Source organism: Eumetopias jubatus, unplaced genomic scaffold (assembly GCF_037043125.1).
Source record: "Eumetopias jubatus isolate StellerSeaLion01/CBP00866 unplaced genomic scaffold, mEumJub1_p1.0 scaffold_17, whole genome shotgun sequence".
Classification (NCBI taxonomy): Eukaryota; Metazoa; Chordata; class Mammalia; order Carnivora; family Otariidae; genus Eumetopias; species Eumetopias jubatus.
This window is the reverse complement of record NW_028274823.1, coordinates 51,001,033-51,021,783: the sequence shown is the minus strand read 5'-3', so window position 1 is coordinate 51,021,783 and position 20,751 is coordinate 51,001,033. Positions and strand designations below refer to the sequence as shown.

Genomic DNA, 20,751 nt, shown 5'->3' with positions numbered 1-20,751 from the left:
TCAGAGCAGAACATCCAGTGATCCTGGTGCACATTCTCATTTCTACTTGGCTTGTCTTGACACGAGCTGCCAAGAGTCCTGCCCTCCAGACCAGCATTCCATCCCACAGACACATCTCTGACTTGCCGGCAGAGTCCAGAGGATGGCAGTGGTCAGCCTGCCAAGCAACAGCAGCCCAAGCCCTCCGACCGTTTCCGCAGACAGTGAGGACCTGGTGTGTGGAGGCCCCGATACCCCCAGGACCCATTCCGGTCCTTGCTCGCTGACTTCCCCAGAAGGGGCGCTGGTAAATCCCCAGGGAAGTGGAGGTTCACCCGGACCCAGACCGAGATCGCATGACTCTTTCTGGCTGACTTCCCCTAATAGTGGCAATACTGTTCTCTCCCCACACAGCTCCGTTTGTGCTTGATGCCAGGTGTGGTCAAAACTGAACACTATATTGTTTCAAGGCATCTCCATTGGGGATCAAACAGGAAAGTGAGATTATTGAACCACAAATCAGCACAGTGCTCACTTTGGTGGAAAAAGTAGAGAATTTGACGTTGGGCATAAGAGGCCCTCTAAGGGACTGGTAGTGTTCTGTTCCCTGAAGACGAATACACTGCCCATTTTATTATTGTTCAGACTGTACGATTACATTGTACATGCTCTTCTGTATGTAGGAGATATTTCACAGTTGAATATATATATATATATATATATATATATATATATATAAATTCATATAATCGCAAAGAGAATTTAAGGGGAACCATCAAGAGGCCAGAGACTATACTCGGGAAGGTACGAACCAATGTAGTTAAGAACAGATGAAGTAAGGTCGATGAAACCTGCGAGTCAGCACACCAGCAGCGGGGGGTGGCGAAGGCCCAGCTGTCCGGGGTCCAGACTCACAGCCGTGCGCACCCTGTGAGTCATCATTCCGATGCCTGCCGCAGGCTCCCTGTGAGCATATGCTGGCTCGGGGGCCCGCCCTGCACTTGCTTGCATTTGTCTCCGTCCTGGGTAGCTGACCCAGGTGGTCCTCTGCCCTGTCCATCCAGGGTGGGCAGCAGTGCAGCCTTCTTGCACCAGCTCCTTCATTCCAGCCGAGGGGAGTCCCGAGACTCTGGGCCAGTGCTTGGCTCCTAGTCCGGGCCCCTTTGGCTTCCACTCCTAAGCATGAGGTGTCCAGAGGCTCCTCCAGCCTCTGGAATGGCTCCCCAGAGCTGGGGTTCTGCTGAAGTCCCATTCCCCACCCCTATCCCAGATGTCAGTGTGGGAAGGAGCCTTAGAGATCATCTAGTCTGCACCGTCCTCAAAGGCCAGGTGCTGAGGCCACCAGTGTGACCCAAGGCCTCACAGCTGGAACCAAAAGTCACCTTTCCCTCTCCAGAAGGATCTGAGCCTGCACGAGATACATGCCAACTTGGGGCAGAGACCAATCCGCCTGTGCACCTCTCCCCCCTGCCCCAGTCCCGGCATGGCTTCGAGACAAGCATGAATTCCCTCAGTGCTGCTTGGCAGCATCCAGAAACAGTTCGTGATCTCAGTAACCTAGCTGACCTCCATTTTTATGAGAGCGGTTTTTTCCCTTGTAATCATAAAAGAAAACCAAGTTCCCTATAGAAAATTTGGAAAATACAGAAAAATTTCAAAGAAGGAAAGGTCACTCACAAAGCTGCACGTGCAAACCGTTCAGGTTTTGGCATCATTGCCCTCTTGAAAAGAACCGTTCCTAAAACAAGTAGCCGCCGCCCCCGTTTGCCAGGTGGGTGACGAAGTCCGTGCAGCAACTGCCCCTCTTGGGTCAGCACTGGCTCTGGGCTGTTGCAGAGGTGTGGGCAGCCCGATGGCTGGGCGCATGTGGGCAAGAGGGATGTGCCCTGGGCCCCGGCCAGCTGCACCAGCTCCCCGCACCTCCACAGTCCCACGCAGCCCCGTGACTGCTGTGGCCACAGGTGAGGCCAAGACCGCAGGTGCACAATGGAACTTTATGCAGCCAGAAAGGACTAAGGAGGCACCAAGCCCAAGTCTGCCCCCGTCAGCCAGCTCACCGCAGCAGCATGAGGCTTTTCCACAACACCGTGCCCCTGCCTCCTTCAGGCAATAAGAGCAGAGCAGGACGACTCTTCCCTGACCCAGACTCGGGGCATTTAAAGAGGCCAGCCTGGGCTTCCTGCCACCCTGGAACTCCAGAGAGCCCTACTTGGTATCACAATGCAGCCCCCATGCCAGGCAAGGCTTTCTTCACCCCGGGAACCCAACCTGGGCCTCACCCGCTTGCAGACAGGTCTCTGAGAACATCAGGGGATCCCAGTGTTCTTCAAATCCCTTTCGCTCTTCGCAGCCCTGAATGTAAGCACCTGCGGGCAGGATCTGACTCTTACACAAATCACCTGCCCGGCTGCGACCACCATCCACACTATGCTGGACGGGTGGAAGGACAGACGGATGCATGGGAAGTTAGGAGGTTGTCAGAGGTGCTGATGCAGCAGGGAAAAGGGGCTCCAGGGGATCCTGAGCGCTGGAAAGAACCTCTCACGTTGGCCAGTTCCAGCCACCTGCCGCAGAGGGGAGGAAAGCCGTCTCATATTTAGGAATAAAAGAGAGCCGAGGGGTGGGGAACCGATGGAAAACCAATTTAAAAGACCGCTATCTTCATGACAACAAGTTACAGAAATTGACCTTTATTTATTGTACTAAAGTCTGTTTAACTTTTGATACAAAGTAAGGTTTTAGTACAGAAAATCCCAGTCTGTCAGAACAGTACCTGTGCACACTGTACCATCACAGTCCCGCTCGGGCCGCGACCCGGAGGAACAGCCCCACGGGCACCGAGGAGGGCCTCAGCCCGCCGTCCGTCTTGGTTGTCTGAGCTAGAAGAAGGCGCGTACCTGTGAGACCAAGGGCAGCACTGAGGACTGACACGTGTCTCTTTTGAACAACTGTGCAAGAAAATAGATCCCTTTTTTAAAAATGTCAGTTTGGCTAAACTACAATCTAGTGTCTAGAATTACAAAGAATAAAATGAAATAAAAGATTTCTTGCTAGTAAAATGAAATGTTAGGAACAGTATTAAAATATAGGTCCTACCCCAGTGACGCTTACACGGAGCCCAGTACAGTACCTATTATTAACAGGACGCACAGTTTAAGGAGGAACCACATCAAATCTTCAGCCAGAGACATCCAGCGTCAGAAGTGCAAAAAAAAAAAAAAAAAAAACCCCAAGATGCCCTCGTGGGGTACTGTTTCTGCCAGGAGTGCGCTCACCGAGACTAAGAGGGTCCCCAGCTTCTCCCTGATGTCTGACAGCGAGGACACTCCTCATTATGCTTCCCCTAAGAGCTCTTGGTTCCAAGTCTGAAACGTGTCTTCCTATCAGAGAGAGCTGATGTACCTGCCCCAGCCTATGGAGTTTAAGAATTACCCTGCAAAAACTGCACTGACAAAGCAGTCATTATTTACAGAAGCGAAAGAGGACCCAGCGGCACGTGCCAGCCCTCGGTTTACACCCTGCCTGGAACTACAGCATGGCGGTGACCCCAGGGAGCCCGGACGGCCCAGGGAAAAGGCAGACGTAACGACTGCAGACAGAGAAGAAATGAGAGGACACGGAAGGCAGGACAGAAAGCCCGAGCGACGAGCTTGCGAGATGCCCAAGTGGCCTTCCTGGCGCAGGAGGGGAGAACATGGCCGCCGGTGCCTCGGCCCCACAAAGGCACTGGTCCTGCTGCCACCACGTCTGAGCCCTTGCAGTCGCCATGTCCTGCCTGGAGAGGGGCCACCGAGGAGCAGGAAGTTTGCTGAAGCTCTGGTCCCACCGACAAGAACCTTCCAGAGCAATGCAGCCACCAACGAGGTTCCAGAGTCGTTTTGCTGAAAGCAGGAACAAAACCCAACACCAAAGCAACGCGGGGGGTTGACGGGGTGGGGGGCAGGCCTGGGCACCGACAGCACAGGGCCATTCAAGTAAACATAAACAACCAATACTTAGAAAAGGCTTGTAAACTTGTGATCTGAAAGGTTCTCTTTGCAGCATCTCTGATCAGCTGGCTAAGGAAAGGGTGGTGTTGAACCCCTCTATCGAAAGTCTCTTGTGTTTTTTACTTAAAGCACATGTGTGAGAGGAACGCGGTCTTCTGGCCTGGGCCCGGGTCCCGGTCACCTGTGGCCCTCGGGCTACAGAGGAGGTGCTTCTGGAGTCCATGTGCGTGGATCCTTCCCTTCCGTGCTTATATACAGACAGACATGTTACTTCCAACCGCTGGGCACAAGCTGGGCCAGGCGTGCCCAAGGGCAGCCAAGCCACAGCCACTGCCAGCATGGCATTCTTCTACAGTGGACAGGCCGGAATCCACAGGACTTTATTTTGTTCCTGATTGACCATTGCCAAGATCTGAGTGCAAATGCTCGACAGGGCTCCTCCCTGGATGACCCCTGCAAAAGAGCCCCCAAACACACACATCATTGAGCTCAGAGTCAGACCCCGGGTTCGAGGCAAATCAATACATCTGTTACTCTTTCTGGTTTTCTGCCTGTTGGAGCTACTTGGCCTGCCTTCCCCATGCTCTTCCATCAGCAAGAAATGGGGGAAGAAAAAGAAGAGTTGAGTACAAATAACTTTGGCTTTTTATCTGTCCCTCTGCTCTGCTGTTCAGTAGGATACTGACAATGTGGGCTCAAATGAAGGTTGGTGTCAAATTTTGCCAGGCTTCGAGGGCCTCTGTAACAGGGACAACCAGGATTTGATCACTTGCATTAACTGTACGCCCCCACTGCACGCCCTGGGTTGGGTCTGCCCCGTCTTGCAAGAGGGAGTGGGGAGTCCGGCACCCTGGAAAGCAGTCTGAGGTTGTGTTGTGATGGTCCAAACGGCAGCCGGAGTCTCCAGGAAACAAGAATGGGTGTAAGGAGCCAGGGCATCCCAGAGCCCAGTGACGATTCCCAGGCAAGATGACGACACGTCCCCAGCTATGGCCCAGCCCTGCTCTGCAGGCTTTTGCCACCACAGGTCCTGCAGACACAAGCCCAGGCTCTCCGTGTGCTCCACGGGACAGTGCCAGTGGACAAACATGCCCGGCTGCTTGCCACAAGGTATGGACCGAAATAGACAAGGGAGCGCTTAGAAACTGCTTTGGAAATGTGCCAAGAGGAGCGCCCGGGTGGCTCAGTCAGTTAAGTGGCGGCCTTCGGCTCAGGTCATCATCCTGGAGTCCCAGGATCGAGTCCCGCATCGGGCTCCCTGCTCAGTGGGGGGTCTGCTTCTCCCCCTGCCCCTCACCCCACTCATGCGCGCTCTCTCTCTAACAAAATCGTTAAAAATAAATTTTTTTTTAAAAAGGTGCCAAAAGTAATTTTATGTCTGTTGAAACTAATAAAAAGTCAAAAGCTTTTATTTTGTAAGTTCTGGAGTTTTGAATTCTTCACTTCTCTAGTAACTGTTAATATATTTGACTAAATACTGGTTTATGATGGATTAGAGATTAAAACTCACACACACATACGTAGAAGCTCCAAGCCGGGTTTTTGAGACCAACTATTTTTGCATGAGAAGCATGAAACGAGATCCTAACAGTCTGTACAAGTGAATTAAAATCACTGTCCCTGCCTCTGTGACCCCAGTGTGATTAACCCCCTAGAGATGATTGATTTTAGCAGAGGGGAGGAAGCCACAAAGTACAATGGTAGCCAACAGACTGCTGCTTTTGGTTTGCTGTGTTTCAAAGGCCAAAGCTGTCAAGAATGCAGCTTTTCTTGGCCAACCCTCACGGCTACACTAGACTGCCCGGAAGGTGTGAAAGACAGCCAGGCACAGCCCCCACCGCCAGGCTGCCTGCCCAGGACTGCCGGAGCCCTCCTGCACAGCACTGCTGCTGGGACACAGACCTGCCACTGCATGGGGAGAAACCTGGGGGACGAGGCCAGGGAACGTTCCTTGTCAGCCTGTAGCACTCCAGCAGGACGGCTTCAATGCAGGGGACCGCGGCGGCACCGACCAGGCACCCGTCCCCACTGCCCACTCTTCCTCTCCAGCCCAGAGGCGCACCTACCTGTGAAATACCGACTGTACTCCTGTTCAATCTTCTGAGCCGTCTCAAACTGCTCTTTGGAATGCCTCTGAGTCACCTTGTCCTTCAGGTAGATGGGGTCTCTCTGCTCCCTGTCAGACATCCAGAGAAGCAGGTTGAGCGTCTCGCCTTCCCGGGCCCTCCTCTTTCCTTTGTCCAGAGTAACAGGGCCTCCATCAACAGGACCCCAGGCGCTCCCCTCGTAAAGCACAGCAAGCCTGCAGGCCCGAGGGGCAGCTCCATGCAGTAGGGGGGGAAGGCGGGCATGCACACGGTGCATGCACGCAGAAAGCAGACACCCCAGCTGGCCCCAAGGTGCAGGGACCAGAAGCTTGGAAGCACAGAAAGGCAAAACGGAGGGAGGCCCTGATGAGCGGTCAGCCCAACCAGCACGTAAACTGGAGCTCAGGAAAAGCAAAGGCTCATCCACGTCGCAAGCCAGCTCCTAGCAGACTGGCCCCAGCCCAGGTCACCTAGCTGCTTGTGTCCTTGGGAGCCCTAAGCTGAGAGGCAGAAGGGGAGAGAGGGACGGGATGCACCGGGAATGATGCACATAGGAAACTGTGGCAACGACCGCGTAGGAACAAGGGCTGGTGGGCACGGGGACTCCCGTCCTGGTTAGCACTGCCTGAGTGAGCGTGAGATGCGGAATGGTTCCTAGACCTACCGCCCGTCTCGTTCTTCCAGGCCCACCCGCACTGCCCTGGTGTCTGAGCCAGCAGCCTCGCCCCCAGCAAGCCCCGCCAGCCCACCAAGCCCCGAGGAGCCAGCCACCTACTTGATGTGTTTGGCGCTCTTGTAGTGGATGAAGATGACGATGGGGTAGATATGCATGTGGTGCAGCCGCTCGATGGCGTGGGGGGCGATGTCCAGGAGACAGTGCCGGTTCTAAAGGGGGCGTGTGATGCGTCAGGGCCCGGGGATGGCCCTAAAGACACTGGAGCCCTGCCACAGATGGGGCCCCCTCTCTCCCACACTGCCCAACCTCCTGCATCAAGGAGGACCAGTCTAGCATGAAGACCACGTAGGAAAACCTATGGAGGGCTTCACCCCAGAAAAGCTCTCCCCACAAGCTGTCAACTCTGATGGTGGTCAAGGCTAGGAGCCAGGGTGCAGTGGGGTCTGGACAGCCCACCTCCAAACCGCCCTTCCTGCCTCTGCCCAGACACAGGGAGCTTCCCCTACCCCAGCCCGGCCTCAAAAGCCTCACTCCTGCCAGATTGAGCAAATGAAGACAGGGAGACTGAGCAGGGCCTGCCCTGGGGAAGGGTTGTGTGTGTCTGCGTGACTGTGACTGAAACGTGTCCCGGGGTCCCCTGAGCCTCCAGGTGGAGTGTGAGCCAAAGAAAGACCACAGGCACTCTGCATGGGACTCTCCCTGACCCCGAAAGCTCCACTGAGGGAGCCCAGCCCCTGGCCGGCTTTCTAGCTCCCTGGGCCACACCTAACTGGAGTGCATCCACTTCAACTGCGCAATCCACACTCCCCGCTGCCAGAAGCCACCTCCCTCATTCAGTGCGGAGCAAACCAAAGCCTTATGGGGTGAAATGAGCATCCCGAGAAGGACAGGGCCCGAGGAGTACACCCTCGACGGCTGCTTTTCAAATACACCTTACAGGTCTCCCCACTCTTCCTCACGCTCCCTGGCAAACAGACCCCAGTACATTCAAGAGCCTAAAGACACACAGAAATGGCTCTTAACACTTTCAGGGGCAGAGGCCCTGATGGAAGCTGGGCGTCCTGTCCCCAGAATAAGGCACACATAAAGCTCTGCACACACGCTGAGCAGGTGCAGGACCCTCTTGTAGAATCCTCCGTGTGGGAGCTTTCCTAGAGCTCAAAGCTCTCATTAGATCCGAATCCTCAGAGGGAGAGGCGTGATGTGTGCACAGGGACCAGCACCCAGTTTATGACGCTGGAAACACACAGAAGCAACGGGCGCAAACGCTGACGGAGGGTGACCTGGACTAGAAGGACACGGGCGAGCGCACTGAAGGCCCAAGAGACGCACAGGGCAGAGGGCACGGGGCACAGGGGGTGGGGGTGGGGGTGGGGTCCAAGCCCAGAGGCTCAGACCATAACCCCTGGTCTAAGCAATGGGTACCTTTTCTGTGATCTCCTTTATGGAAGCCACTGTGGTCACGTCGAAATGGCCACTCCTCCGCTTGTAGTCGACAAACAGGCAGTCTTTGACGCCCCGCTCTATGGCCTGCTGGGAGGCCTTCATCACCTCTGCAAAGCACAGAAACAGGAAGGAGGATGCCCCCTAGCCCAGGGAGCCGTCGCGGCACATTCTGGGTAAGAACCCTGTGCAGAAACACACTGCTGTGACCCGAGTCAGGAGGGCTCTGAGAACACTGAGGGACCCAGCCCCAGGAGACTGGCAGGCAGAGGCCAGCAGGCACTGAGGGTGCCCCTTACCGAGGGGGCATCTGCAGAACTTGCCGGGTGCCTCGTTCACCAGCATTTCCTTCACCACATCCAGTAAAGGCCCCAGGATCAGGACAGGCCTCGGGGAGGTGCAGTCTACTTTCTGGACCCGCTGATAGGCGAGGCTCACCGAATCTGAGGGAGAGAGGGGCAGTGTCACGGGCACGCACCAGAGCGGAGGGAGGGAGGGAAGGAGGGAGGGAGGCCAGGGGCCCATAGCTGCCCTGGTCTTGCTCACCCCAGGGAGGTCCGCCCCCTCAGTCCACAAATCCCGAGCCAGACCGGGTGAGCGGCTCAGCACGGCTCACCTGGGACTTGTCCAGGTGTAGCACGAAGAGCCCCCCTGTCCCGGGCACACCAGGGCACGGTCACTCCTGCAGCCCAACACAAGCGTCCCCGCTCTGGGAACACCCCAGAGCAGTCATTCCAGCACTTCCTTCTGCTCAGATTCTTCCTCACGTGTCTCAAGCTTGCTTCCCTTGCCCCCACTTATCCATTGTCTGCTCTCTAGAGATACAACGTCCACCGTAGGCAGGTGTGGTCATGTGACCCAGTGGGCAGAGGTGAAGCTCCCACCTCCTCGCCCCCTTCCCAGGGGCTAAAAGGAGAAGACCGGAGGGGGGAGGGGCTGCTCAGCCAGCCTGGACCCTGCTGATGAGGACAACCTTCAGAAGAATGGCAGAGCTACAGGATCAACGGGACCTGGGTCCCTGGATGATCGCCAGGACAGAGCTGTCTTCCTGGAGCCACGTACCAGCTGGGACTTTTACGGGGCGGAGAAATCACACTTTGGCCACTGTTACCTGGTCTCGGTTACAGGAGTCAAACCAATAGCCTCGGTGATCTATGTAGAGGACACCCCCCTTTCCCGAATGAATAAACAAGTCCTTGCCGAAAGAAACGGCCTAACACCAGCACCTCCCCAGTATTGGTCACCATGCTGGCACCTCAGAAACTTCGGAAAGAATACAAAAAAGACAGGCTCACCAGTGTCACGAGACAGAAACTCGTGAAAAGACCCAATGGCCATGCAAGACAACTCGACAACTCCAGGCAACAGAGCCAGAGGTCCCAGGGAGCAGAGGAGTTAAAGGAATCCTGTGCTGGCCCCGAGGATGAAGAGACCAGTGGCAGGCCCATAGGAGGGGCGCAGCAGGAGCTGCAGCCCTGGCCGAGCCTGGCAGGATGGCAGGCTGAGGGCAGGGTGGGCTGGGGTGGCCTCTGGGGAAGGGTCAAGGGGAGGCTCTGCCTGGAAGGCCTGCACACCACCGAACGACAAGGCCTGACTGGCGACGGGGCTGTGGGTGAGCACACAGCGTGGGGCTAAGTGCAGCCTGGGCTCCACTCGGACCAAGCTCGTGGGCAGAACTGAGAGGGAAGCGAACACAGTCTCTCCCCTCCCCCACCTGCACCAACACGTGTATTTTCTTTTTTTTTTTGGACTGATGATTATCCATGTATACCTCCATGGCATTCTATACAGCATTTCTCAACCTGGTGGCCAGCTGATCTGTTCTGGTCGGCAGGGAAGGGTTTGGTAGCCACATCTACCACCCAGGAATGCCTGTGCATTTCTGACTAAAGCCTCTGACGGGTCTCAGGGCAAAGGACTTTCTCTAGGAGAAGACGAACATAACCCTCTTTTAAAAATCAGAACGTTACAGGTAAAGCCAAACAGCTTCTCTGACACCCCTTCTCCAATCCATCCTGGTCCCCACCAGCCTCCTCACCACCACTATTAGAAGCTGGAAGGATATCCTTCCAGATGTTTGTTATTCTCACATGCTGATTTTTATATACTCAGAAAAGACTACAAAATCTGCTACATATGTGTTCAACAAAAATGACATAGTAATGTCAACATTGTGCACTTCCCTCTTTCACTCAGTGTTATGTTTCTAGAATGCATCCCTATTGATTCATATTGCTCCCCTGTATTCCTTCTGAACCTCCCACGCAGGAGTACATTCTATTCACCCATTTCCCTCTGTATGGACAGTAAGTCTCTATGCCTTCAACTTATTTGAGTAAGAATCATACTCTCCTCTAATGACTAGTAACACTCCACACAGTAGGATACCAATTTATAAGATTCCTCTTCCTCCCTGAACAGTCTGCTTCGTTGAAAGTCCTCATAATTACAAAATTAGAGAGCCACAGAGCATCTCACAAGTCATTAAATCCAACCAGCAAAAATATAAAACTCCTTGGGAAGGATAAACGTACATATAGAGAATCTGGCAGTAATGTAATATAGGTACGTAAATCACTTTTAAATCTGGCGTAGGTATTTAAAAGCAACACCACAAAAGTAATTATAAATCTATGCTAATATATAGTTTGACATAAAGGTGTCATCAACAACATCAAGGGGAGGGGGACACAGAGGTATAACATGGAATTTTTATCGGAGACTGAAATTAAGTTATCAGTTTAAAATGGATTGTTACGGCGCGCCTGGGTGGCTCAGTTGGTTAAGTGTCTGATCTCAGCCCAGATCCTGATCTCAGGGTCATAAGTTCAAGCCCTACATTGGGCTCCAGTATGGGGCCACGCAGGGCGTGAAGTTTATGTTAAAAAAAATTATAATAAAATAAAATGGATTGTTATAACTTTAAGATGTTTTATGTAATTGCATAGTAGCCAAAAAGAAAATATCTGTGAAATATACACAAAGGGACGTGAGAAAGGAATCAAAACCTGTCACTACAAAAAAAAAAACCCAAAAACCAAAAAAACCAAACAAACAAACAAAAAAAAACAGCACAGCATAACGGACGGCAGCAAGGGAAGAAAAGATGGACAACAAATCTACAAGACATACAGAAAACAATTCCAGTGGCAAGAGTTAAGTCCTCCCATACCAGTAATTGCTTTAAATGTGAATGGACTGGCTAAACGGACGAATACACAAGATCCAGCTCCATGCTCTTCAGGGGAGACTCGCTTCAGATCTACAGACACACACAGGCTAATGAAAGTCAAAGAGTACAGCTATTTTGTGCAGTTAGGAATCTTAGGAGAGCAGGCAGCCACAGTTACAGCAGGCCAAGTAGATTTTAAGGCAGAAGCTCTCAAAAGAGACCAAGGAGGACATTACATAATGATAAAAGGGCCAATTCTCCAGAAAGATCCAGCAATTACAAACACACATGCACCTCACACAAGAGCTCCCAAATATGTGAGGCAAACGTTGAGAGAACTGAAGGGAGAAACAGAGAGCTACGCAGTATTCGTAGGGACTTCGATGCCCCCACCTTCATTACGGATAAACCAACCAGAGAGAAAATAAGGAAGAGCAGCTGAACCACAGATACTATGGACCAAATGGGCCTCACAGATGAGCGCCCAGCACTCCAACCAGCAACAGCAGAGGACACATCCTTCTCAAGTGCACACGGAGCGGAGCATTCTCCAGGGCAGACCACCTCCAGGACAGACCACCTGTTAAGCCACAAAACAAACTTAAGAAGATTGAAACTATACGAAGTTATCTTTTCTGACCACAATGGAAGGAAACTAGAATACAACAACAAAAGGAAAACAGGAAAATAGACTCATATACGGAAATTAAACAACTCACTCTCAAACAACCAAGGGGTCAAAGAAAAAAAGCAGAGGGCAATACAGAAAACTTCGGGACAAATGAAGACAAAACCATAGCATACGGACACTGACTGCAGCAAAAACAGTACTAGGAGAGAAGTGTGTATTGGTAAATGCAGACACTGAGAAAGAAGAAATCGACAACCCAACTTACACCTGGGGGATCAGGGGGAAAAAAGAACAAACTGAACCCAAAATGAGCAGAGGGAATGAAGTAATAAAGAACAGAGATAAATAGAGAATAGAAAAACAATTAGAAAAGAAATAAATGAAACCAAGAGTTGGTTTTTTGAAAAGATCAACAAAATTAACAAACTCTTGGCTAGACTAATGAAGAAAAATGGGGAGAAGACTTAAATCACTGGAGTAAGAAGGGAAATGATAACCGATTCCACAGAAATGAAAAGGTTTATCACAAACTACTACAAACAATTACATGTAAACAAATCAGACAACCTGGAAGAAATGATAAATTCCTAGAAACAGAATGTATCATGACTACATCATGAAGAAATAAAAAAAAAAAAAAATCTGAACAGAGCTATACCAAGTAAGGAGACTGCAAGTAATAGAAAAACTTCCTCACAAGAAAAAGCCTAGGACAAGATGGCTTCTTCACCAGAGAATTCTACCAAACACTTAAAAAAAATTAATACCGGTCCTCTTCAAGCTCTTCCAAAAATTGAAGAGGAGGGGACCCTTCCAAATTCATCCCAAGACACAACAAGAAAACTACAGGTCAATATCCCTTATGAACATAGATGCAAAAATCCTCAACAAAATACTAGCAAACTGAATTCAGCAACATATGAAAAGGATCATATGCCATGACCAAGTGGGATTTATACCTGGAATGAAAGGATGGTTCTTAACATACAAAAATCAATCAATGTCATACACATTAACAAAATGAAGGACAAAAACCACATAATCATCTCAACTGACACAGAAAATGCATTTGACAAAATTAACTACCCTTTCATGATAAAAACACTCAACAAAGTAGGAACAGAACGAAACTACTTGAACATAACAAAAACCATATATGAAAAGCCTGTAGCTAACATCACATTCAAAGGCAAAAGACAGGAAGCTCTCCCTCAAAGATCAGAAACAAAGGCAAGGATGCCCACACTTGCCATGACTATCCAACACAGTAATGGAAATCCCAGCCAGGGCCATTAGACAAGAAAAAGAAGGCACCCACATTGGAAAACAAGTAGTAAAATTATCTGTTCACAGATGACATGATCTCGATGTAGAAAACCCTACAGGGAATACACACACGCACGCACGCGTGCACACACAAAAACCTGTTAGAACTAACAATTTCAGCAAAGTTTCAGAATACAGATTCAACATGCAAAAATCAGTGGCACTCCTATACACTAACAACATACATTCTGAAAAAGAAATGAAGAAAACAAACCCACTTACTCTAACATCAGAAAGGATAAAATACTTAGGAATACGCCTAACCAAGGAGGTGAAAGACTTGCAAACTGAAAACTACAAAACACAGCAAAAAGAAATCAAAGAAGATACAAATACATGGAAAGACATCCTGTGCCCATGGACTGGAATACTCAGTATTGTTAAAATGTCCATACTACCCGAATCAATCTATAGATTCAATGCCATCCCTCTGAAAATCCCAACAGCATTTTTTTGCAGAAAGAAAAAACGGCCAAATCAAGCAACTGTTATTGCTAGAAGGTGTGCACACCTACAGACGGCCTTTCTTACTACATTTAAACATGTAAGCATCGACTGTTAGCTCTAGGCCATATAGAGATAGATGTGGCCCACCAGCAGGGGTTTGCCATCCCGTCCTGACAGAGCGACAATGGGCCTGAACAAGGGTGGGACTCACTCAACTCCCACAGCCTAAGGCCTTCATTTAAAAAAATAAAAAAGGCGGGGCGCCTGGGTGGCTCAGTCGTTAGGCGTCTGCCTTCAGCTCAGGTCATGGTCCCAGGGTCGTGGGATCGAGCCCCGTATCAGGCTCCCTGCTCGGCAGAGAGCCTGCTTCTCCCTCTCCCACTCCCCCTGCTGTGTTCCCTCTCTCGCTGTCTCTCTCTAATAAATTGAAAAATAATAATAATAATAAAATAAATAAACATATAGAAAGGGAGCAGGGAAGGATGAAATAAGCTGTCCTACCGTGTGCTGCTCGTTGCTGGCTTTGTAGCCTGCCTGCCTGGGAGGGCAACATTCTAGGACACTGGACACACACCAGGATCCCACGAGTGGCAGTTGTAAGAGCCTCCTGCTTTCCAGGACAAAGGCACCCTTTCCCCAAGGACAATTGGCCAGGGGATGTCTAACACTCCCTAATCTGCAGCTCTGGCCCTGGTGCGGTGCCTGGCCCGGGAAGATCTCTTAAGAATTGTTCATGGACACAGGAATGAAGCCAGAAAAGGCCAAAGATCTGCAGAGACTGGTGGCTCTTGGTTACAACCAAACAGCCTACAATAACCCCAAAAGAAACCAGAAGAAATGCACTGAGCACAGACCGCTTTTGCCTGTCCGATACCCAACCTTCCCTTCTTCTGTACTAACAGAACCTACGTTACTGAGGCTAGCACGGTGCCAGCTAGCACACCCCGCCTTTCCAGGCTCTCTTGCTGATGCAGTGAGTCGAGGTCACAGGGTGGGACTTCCAGGGAAACAGTTTAGGAGGCACACTCAGCTGCGGCACACTTTGGCCCCATCCTCCTTCCCGCTGCCTGAATCGGGACGTGACGGCTGGCACTGCAACGTCACGTGCCGACCGTGGAAGCCACGCCGTACAGATGGCAGACCCTGAGGACAGCAGTACCACCACCCCGACCGGGACTTCGGTGCAAAAGCAGGGTAAACCTCTATCTTGTCTAAGTCCTTGCTGTGTGGTCTCTGTGGTCAGTGGCAAGCCTAATTCTGAGAGCCTACTGGAAAAGTGAGCTCGGCCACTTGCCTTCGAAGAGGGGAATGGTGTCGTTGGAAAACGTGTCCAAGGCAAGGAGGTCTTTCCCATCTTTGGACCCGCTGCGTTTGTGCTTATGTTTCCTTCGAAAGAAGGATCTGCGTGCGGCCGCCGACAGCGTCTTTGCGGCGTTGTTGTCATCTTTGACCTCAGACATGCTGAGTCTCCTGGAGAATTCTTGGTCCATCCTGCGGGCACAGGGAACGGGGATGCTGGGAAGGGCCTAGCGACCGCCTCCTGCCCACCCTGCCCTGCCCGTGCGGAGGGGGAAAGCCAGGACCCCAGGCTCCTCCAATGCTCTGCGGCAGGTCTCTTGGCTATGCCACTCACCCGCACCACCAAGGACCCCTCAGTACCGCTGCCGTGGGGGCAACCCACGCACCAGTGCTGGGGTACACTCTCAGAGCAGGCCAGTTCCTACACTCGCGCGAGAGTCAAAAGGAAGTGCTGGGACAGTGACATGACAAGTGAGGCTTCCAGCCACAGAAGGGAATGAAACACAGACGCACGCCATGACAGAGCAGGACCTTGAAAACACTACATAAAGCGCAAGAAAGCAGGCACAGAAGGCCACATTCACAGGAAAGTCCAGAACAGGGAAATCTACAGGGACAGAAAGTAGAGTCGTGGCTGCCTCGGGTAGGGGAGCAGGGCAGGAAAGACGGAAGGACAGGTGGGGTAGCTAATGCATGCAGGGCTGCTTCTGAGCTGACGAGAAAGCTCTGAAATGACAGTAGGGATGGTGGCGCATGGCTGTGAGTACACCGCAAGCCAATGAATCGGACACTTAAGGTGAACTGCATGGTATAGGAATGTATCTCAATAAATCTGCTAAAAATAAAAAAGTTACGTTTCCTAAGTTGCCACGGTTCTTCTGTATAGCACTGACTTACGTACACCATTGCACTGCACTAGAAGCAGCTTTCTAGAGAAGCGGTCTGGGCAAAACGTACAGACCAGATGCCAGGGTGTGCGGCAAACTGAGCCCCGATCCTGTGGGACAGCTCCAGGGGTGGGCACCGCCCCCTCCAAGCCCAGACATGAACACTTACACGTATTTGCTGGGGATCTGGCCACGCTGGATCTTTTGGGCGTTCTCGTCCAGCTGCCAGGCCATCCAGGACCCAAATGTGCCCTGAGGCAAGGTGTCATCCACGTAGAGGATGTCATCTTTCTTAAAGCTCAGCTCACGCTCCGCCTCCGCCAGCCGGTCATACAGGGCCCTGGGCCAGGCAACAGAGGGGACAGGGTCAGGAGCACGCTACTGGCTGCTGGAAGACCAACCGGCCGCACACTTTGGCAGCCAGTCTCCTGGGACAGCTCTGCTGCTCTGAGCTTCCCCCAGACCACGATCAAGACCCACCTCTCCCCATGCTGGGGGCAGTTCCCAGAGAAGGGAACCCCCAGCTTTATGTAACAGAACAACGTTGTCTTGCCTCCCCTAAGACTGGGGGCTCCCTGGGGACGAGGGCTGCCTCACATCCATCAGATACAGAACGTCTTGCCAAGGACCATATCCCGTCTTCCAAATGGGCCTTCCCTCCCTGCCACCAAGTCAAGGTCAATGGTTCCTATAGAAGGGAAACTCGCCAGGATGGAAACATGTCATCTCCCACCCAGGAGGGTGTCCTAGAGACAGAGACTGTGTAGCTGCTCAATGCTTTTTCCTTTCTGTGGCCTCAGAGCTTAGGGAACATAAAGGAAGCTAGAGCTCCTTCTAGAAAACACCTGGTGCCTGTGCCCACCTGCACACAAGTCATACGGTACTTCGGGCACGTGCATGCCTTGATACTCACACACACTGCAGACGGATCTGCCGATGTGGGGCGGGGGAGACCAGGAGAGGAGTGCAGCGCACAGGAAAATGGGGCTCTGCAGCCTCAAAATTTCCCAAGCCCCAAACCCTAAAGAGGGAGCCCATGTGGTCCTGCAGGCCCTCAAGCAAAGTTTCCCCAAGTCACAAGCATCTAAGTCACAAGCCATGAGCACATGGTTTGGGGCCCGAGCAACAAGGACCATGGTCCGGCCCTCTGTGTTGCAGAGACACTCACCAGGACCAGTCTCCTCAGAAGGCACCTCCCCTGGCCCCAAATCCCTGGAACCCCTGGCCCCTGGTACCTGATGTAGAAGCTGTCGCCAGACAGGCCCCTGACCTTGGTGAACTCCTCAGGGCGGTACTGCACCTTGAGACGGACGCTGTCCTTGGGCTTCAGCATCTCCACGTAGACCTCCTCCACCGTCTTGTTGCGCACATCCAGACTGCCATACTGCCCAAGGACAGGGGACTGTGCTCAGAGGGCAGAAGCCAGGGGCGCCTCAGGTACCAGTGAGCGGGCGGTTGTGGGATAAGGTAGAGATTTAAGATCCCCTTCATTGGGAATCTGCAAGCCTCACCTCTGCAGGTAAGGCTGAGTCCTCTGCCGGGGTCTGCTGGCCTGTTTTTACGGCCCTCACTTGTTTATACCACCTTTTGCTTATACTACCCGTGTCTTGGAATACCTACGAACCATCAAACGGGAGACCCAGCAAGAGGGAGAGGACGCTCCATCAGACCACGGTCCTGCTGCTGACACAGTAGAGGATCCTCCCTCCCGACACCAGTACCCAAGCCAGGGCCCTGCTCACCGCCCTCTGTGACCCGTCCCCGGGGTCCTGGCAGCATTTAGCACCACCAGGGGGCGCCAGGCACGAGGCTGTGCTCAGCCACCCGGAGGGTGCAGGAAGCCTGCAGGGCTGGCGGGGAGGGGCGGGGCCTGCCGCTCAGCAGCTCAGAACTCACCTCGAGGATGAGGTCTCCGGGCACAAGGCCATCAGGGCCCTTGGCAGGGCTGTCATCCTCCACCTCCGCCACGAACACCCCGTGCAGGTTCCCTCCACATAAATGGACTCCAAGCTCCAGCTGGGACTTTTTGATGAAGACGACTCGCGGCTCTGGGCTCTTCTTGTTGACATCTCCCACCATCCTTTGGGGAAGGAAAAGAAAGTCCCTCAATCACACACAGGGGGAGCAGGGCGTGCAAGACTACACAGTGGCTAACGCCCCGGCAGTTTTCCGTTTACTCCGCGAGGTCTCCCGGCACTCCCATCCGGGTTCTGGCTCTAGCGCCTTAGTTTACAGGCTGGAAGCTGAGGTTTGTAGAGGTGAATACACGGCCCCAGTTGAGAAAGCCAGCTGGGGACCAAGTGAAAACCAGTGCCCCCACTTTGTGGCCCAGCTGTCCATTGAGTGCCATAGCGCTGCCTCTCTCTCCACCTGGACGGCACCTGTTCTCCTAACCCTGTTCTGCCTGAGGAAAATCAGAGCCAGCCTCACAGCCCGGGGCACAACAGACCATTTGGCAACGTGTACAGAGCAGCTTCTCTGGCCCAGGGACTGTGATATGCCACCAAGAGGGGGCCCCTGGCCATCAGGGAACTCACAGCACAGTGAGGGAGACACTGGTAAGCACTCGGAGGGGAGGAAACGGGACAGCGATGGGGACCTGGGGACAGGCCAGCTGTGGTGACCGCACCCAAGTCCCAACGTGATGGATCCAGGGCAGAGAACGCAGAGCGAGCCACGTTCCGAGGGAGGCGGGGGCTTGGTCCGGGCCTACGGAACGATGGCTGCGCGCCCTGGCCCATGCGGCCCTCTCCCCATCTTCCCTCCAGCTCCTGTGCATGCCCTGCCTCCTCTTGACCTCTGTCTATGCCCCCCCGCCCCCACCCCCACCCCCACCGTGTGCACAGCTAACCCCTGCTCACCCTGACCGTGTTGACTTAACTGGCTCTGTTCCCTGCCACACTCTCGCTCACTGCTCCACGTGGCCTGCTCTGGCCCTCCCAGCACGTGCTGCACATGCCTGGACACTGGCCTGTCACCCTCTAACCCCGGAGCTCCCTGGGGGCGACTGCTGGCGGCGGCCATAGCCCAGGACCTGGCTGGGTGGAGACTAAAGACAGTCAGACCACGAGTAACTGAGAAAAGGAGGAAAGGAAAAGAGGCAGAGCTAAGAACAAGTCAATGAGGAAACAAAAGAGAAAAAACAAGAAAGTGAGAAAGGGCAGGAGGGCGGAAGGAAAGGAATGGCATGCTTCCCACCCCAAATCCTGACAACCTGCTATACGGCCGGCGGCACAGGGGCTGGGCGGGGGGGGGCGGGGGGGGGGACGCCGGCAGGGTGTGCTCAGGCCACGACCACGACCGCCTGCCCCCCCCCCCGGGCTGGTGCGCACAGACAGAAGGCTCACAGCACGCGTTGGCTGACCTGGAACTGGGGGTGCTCTGCTTGGCCGGGGGGGTGCCAGGGCCCTCATCCTGCTCCATCAGCGGGTCAGTGACAGAGGGGTGCTCCGGGGCGGTGGCACTGCTGCCCTGGAGCGTGGAGTGGGTGCTGGCAGGGTCCAGGTGGGAGCTGGGGATGGAGGGCAGGAGGAGTAAGGAGCAGCCCGTGGTCCCTGGCCGTCCTCAGCCACCCCCCACTCCGGTGCTGACCACGGCTTGCGGGGGGCGGGGAGGAGCAGAGACTGGGTCGTGGGCCTCGGAGCCCGGAGAAAAGCAGATGTCTTGGGAGCTGGGACTCAGGTCGTCCACCCTGTAGGATCTGCCTGTCCTCAACCTGGTGATCCTCTCTGAAGATGTGGGCTGGGGGCCCACAAAGTCACCATCCCTTTGCCTCCGTTTGTGCATCTTGTCCCCCCCTTGGCTGAGCTGCGCAGTGCCGCGTGGCAGGGGCAAGTCTCCCCTCTTCTCCCACATGCCCGGCAACCCACGGCTCAGGGGCAGACATGGACAGAGGGCCAGAACCCTCTGTGTGAGAATCCCGCCCCCAGGGCCTCCGTTCCTGGCTACCACACACCTGTGTAAGGGGCTTCCTGCTGCACGGGGGGAGGGGATCCAGCCATGTGCTTCCACACCCTATATCTCACACCCTCCTCCTCCTCCATGTTCTTTTTCCGAAATCCGGGGCTGGCCAACTCTCGTCTTTCGGCCGCTGAATGGCCAGAACTCAGAGCTGGCCCCCGGGCTGCACCCTCTGTCCTCCCCTAGCCCGGACGCCCCCATGGGAGGCCCAGGCCCTCACCTGGACCGAGAGTGGCTGCTGAGCTGGTGCATGTGTGGGTTGTACTGGGCCAGGATGGTGACAGTGTCACACTGCTGCCCAATGATGAGCCGGGCCTGCTGCTCCGTGGCGCTCCGCAGGTTTATGCCATTGAACTAGGAAACATCCAGAGCATGCTCAGTGACGTGGTGGGGGCCGGGGACCAGGGGAGCACAGCTCTTCCCAGGAAGGGAGGAAAGGGCGGAGAGAAGGCAGTGCGAGGGGCAACTCTCACTTACCTCAAGTAACTGATCCCCATACTCCAGGCCGGCTTGGTGAGCGATGCTCCCCCCTGTCACCTTGGAGACGTAGACCCCACCCTTCTCTCCACTCACGATGGAGATGCCCAGTGGCTCCGAGCCCTTCTGCAGCTTCACGTGACGTGGCTCCTCCGCATAGGGCCTTGGAAGAGAGCCAACAGTTGCGGGGACTCGGACACAACGGAAGGGTCTGGGGCAAGTCTGCAGTCGGGCATGCAATCAGCTACGCAGAAAAGGCCAGGGACCCCCAGATGCTCCTATAATGACCCAGCTGGGTGGGAACACGATGACCCCACCTTCGTGTGGCAGTGACAGGCTTTCCCGCAACCTCATGCAATACAAACACGACACCCCCCA

The 20,751-nt window shown here is 53.7% G+C and overlaps 1 protein-coding gene across 1 annotated transcript in view; it reads right to left on the bottom strand.

The window, feature by feature from the left end:
- Positions 1–2,673: 2,673 nt before the first annotated feature.
- DLG5 (discs large MAGUK scaffold protein 5) overlaps positions 2,674–20,751 on the bottom strand; it is a 119,641-nt gene continuing 101,563 nt past the window's right edge. Inside the window, exons 21-32 of the mRNA XM_028109742.2 lie at positions 20,374–20,536; positions 20,117–20,250; positions 19,301–19,447; positions 17,833–18,016; positions 17,172–17,320; positions 16,106–16,276; positions 15,045–15,241; positions 8,474–8,617; positions 8,157–8,284; positions 6,831–6,940; positions 6,035–6,144; positions 2,674–4,421 (exon numbers count right to left, since the gene is read on the bottom strand). Coding sequence (XP_027965543.1) covers positions 4,318–4,421; positions 6,035–6,144; positions 6,831–6,940; positions 8,157–8,284; positions 8,474–8,617; positions 15,045–15,241; positions 16,106–16,276; positions 17,172–17,320; positions 17,833–18,016; positions 19,301–19,447; positions 20,117–20,250; positions 20,374–20,536 — 1,741 coding nt within the window. The 3' untranslated portion in view covers positions 2,674–4,317. The remainder of the gene's footprint in view (positions 4,422–6,034; positions 6,145–6,830; positions 6,941–8,156; positions 8,285–8,473; positions 8,618–15,044; positions 15,242–16,105; positions 16,277–17,171; positions 17,321–17,832; positions 18,017–19,300; positions 19,448–20,116; positions 20,251–20,373; positions 20,537–20,751) is intronic.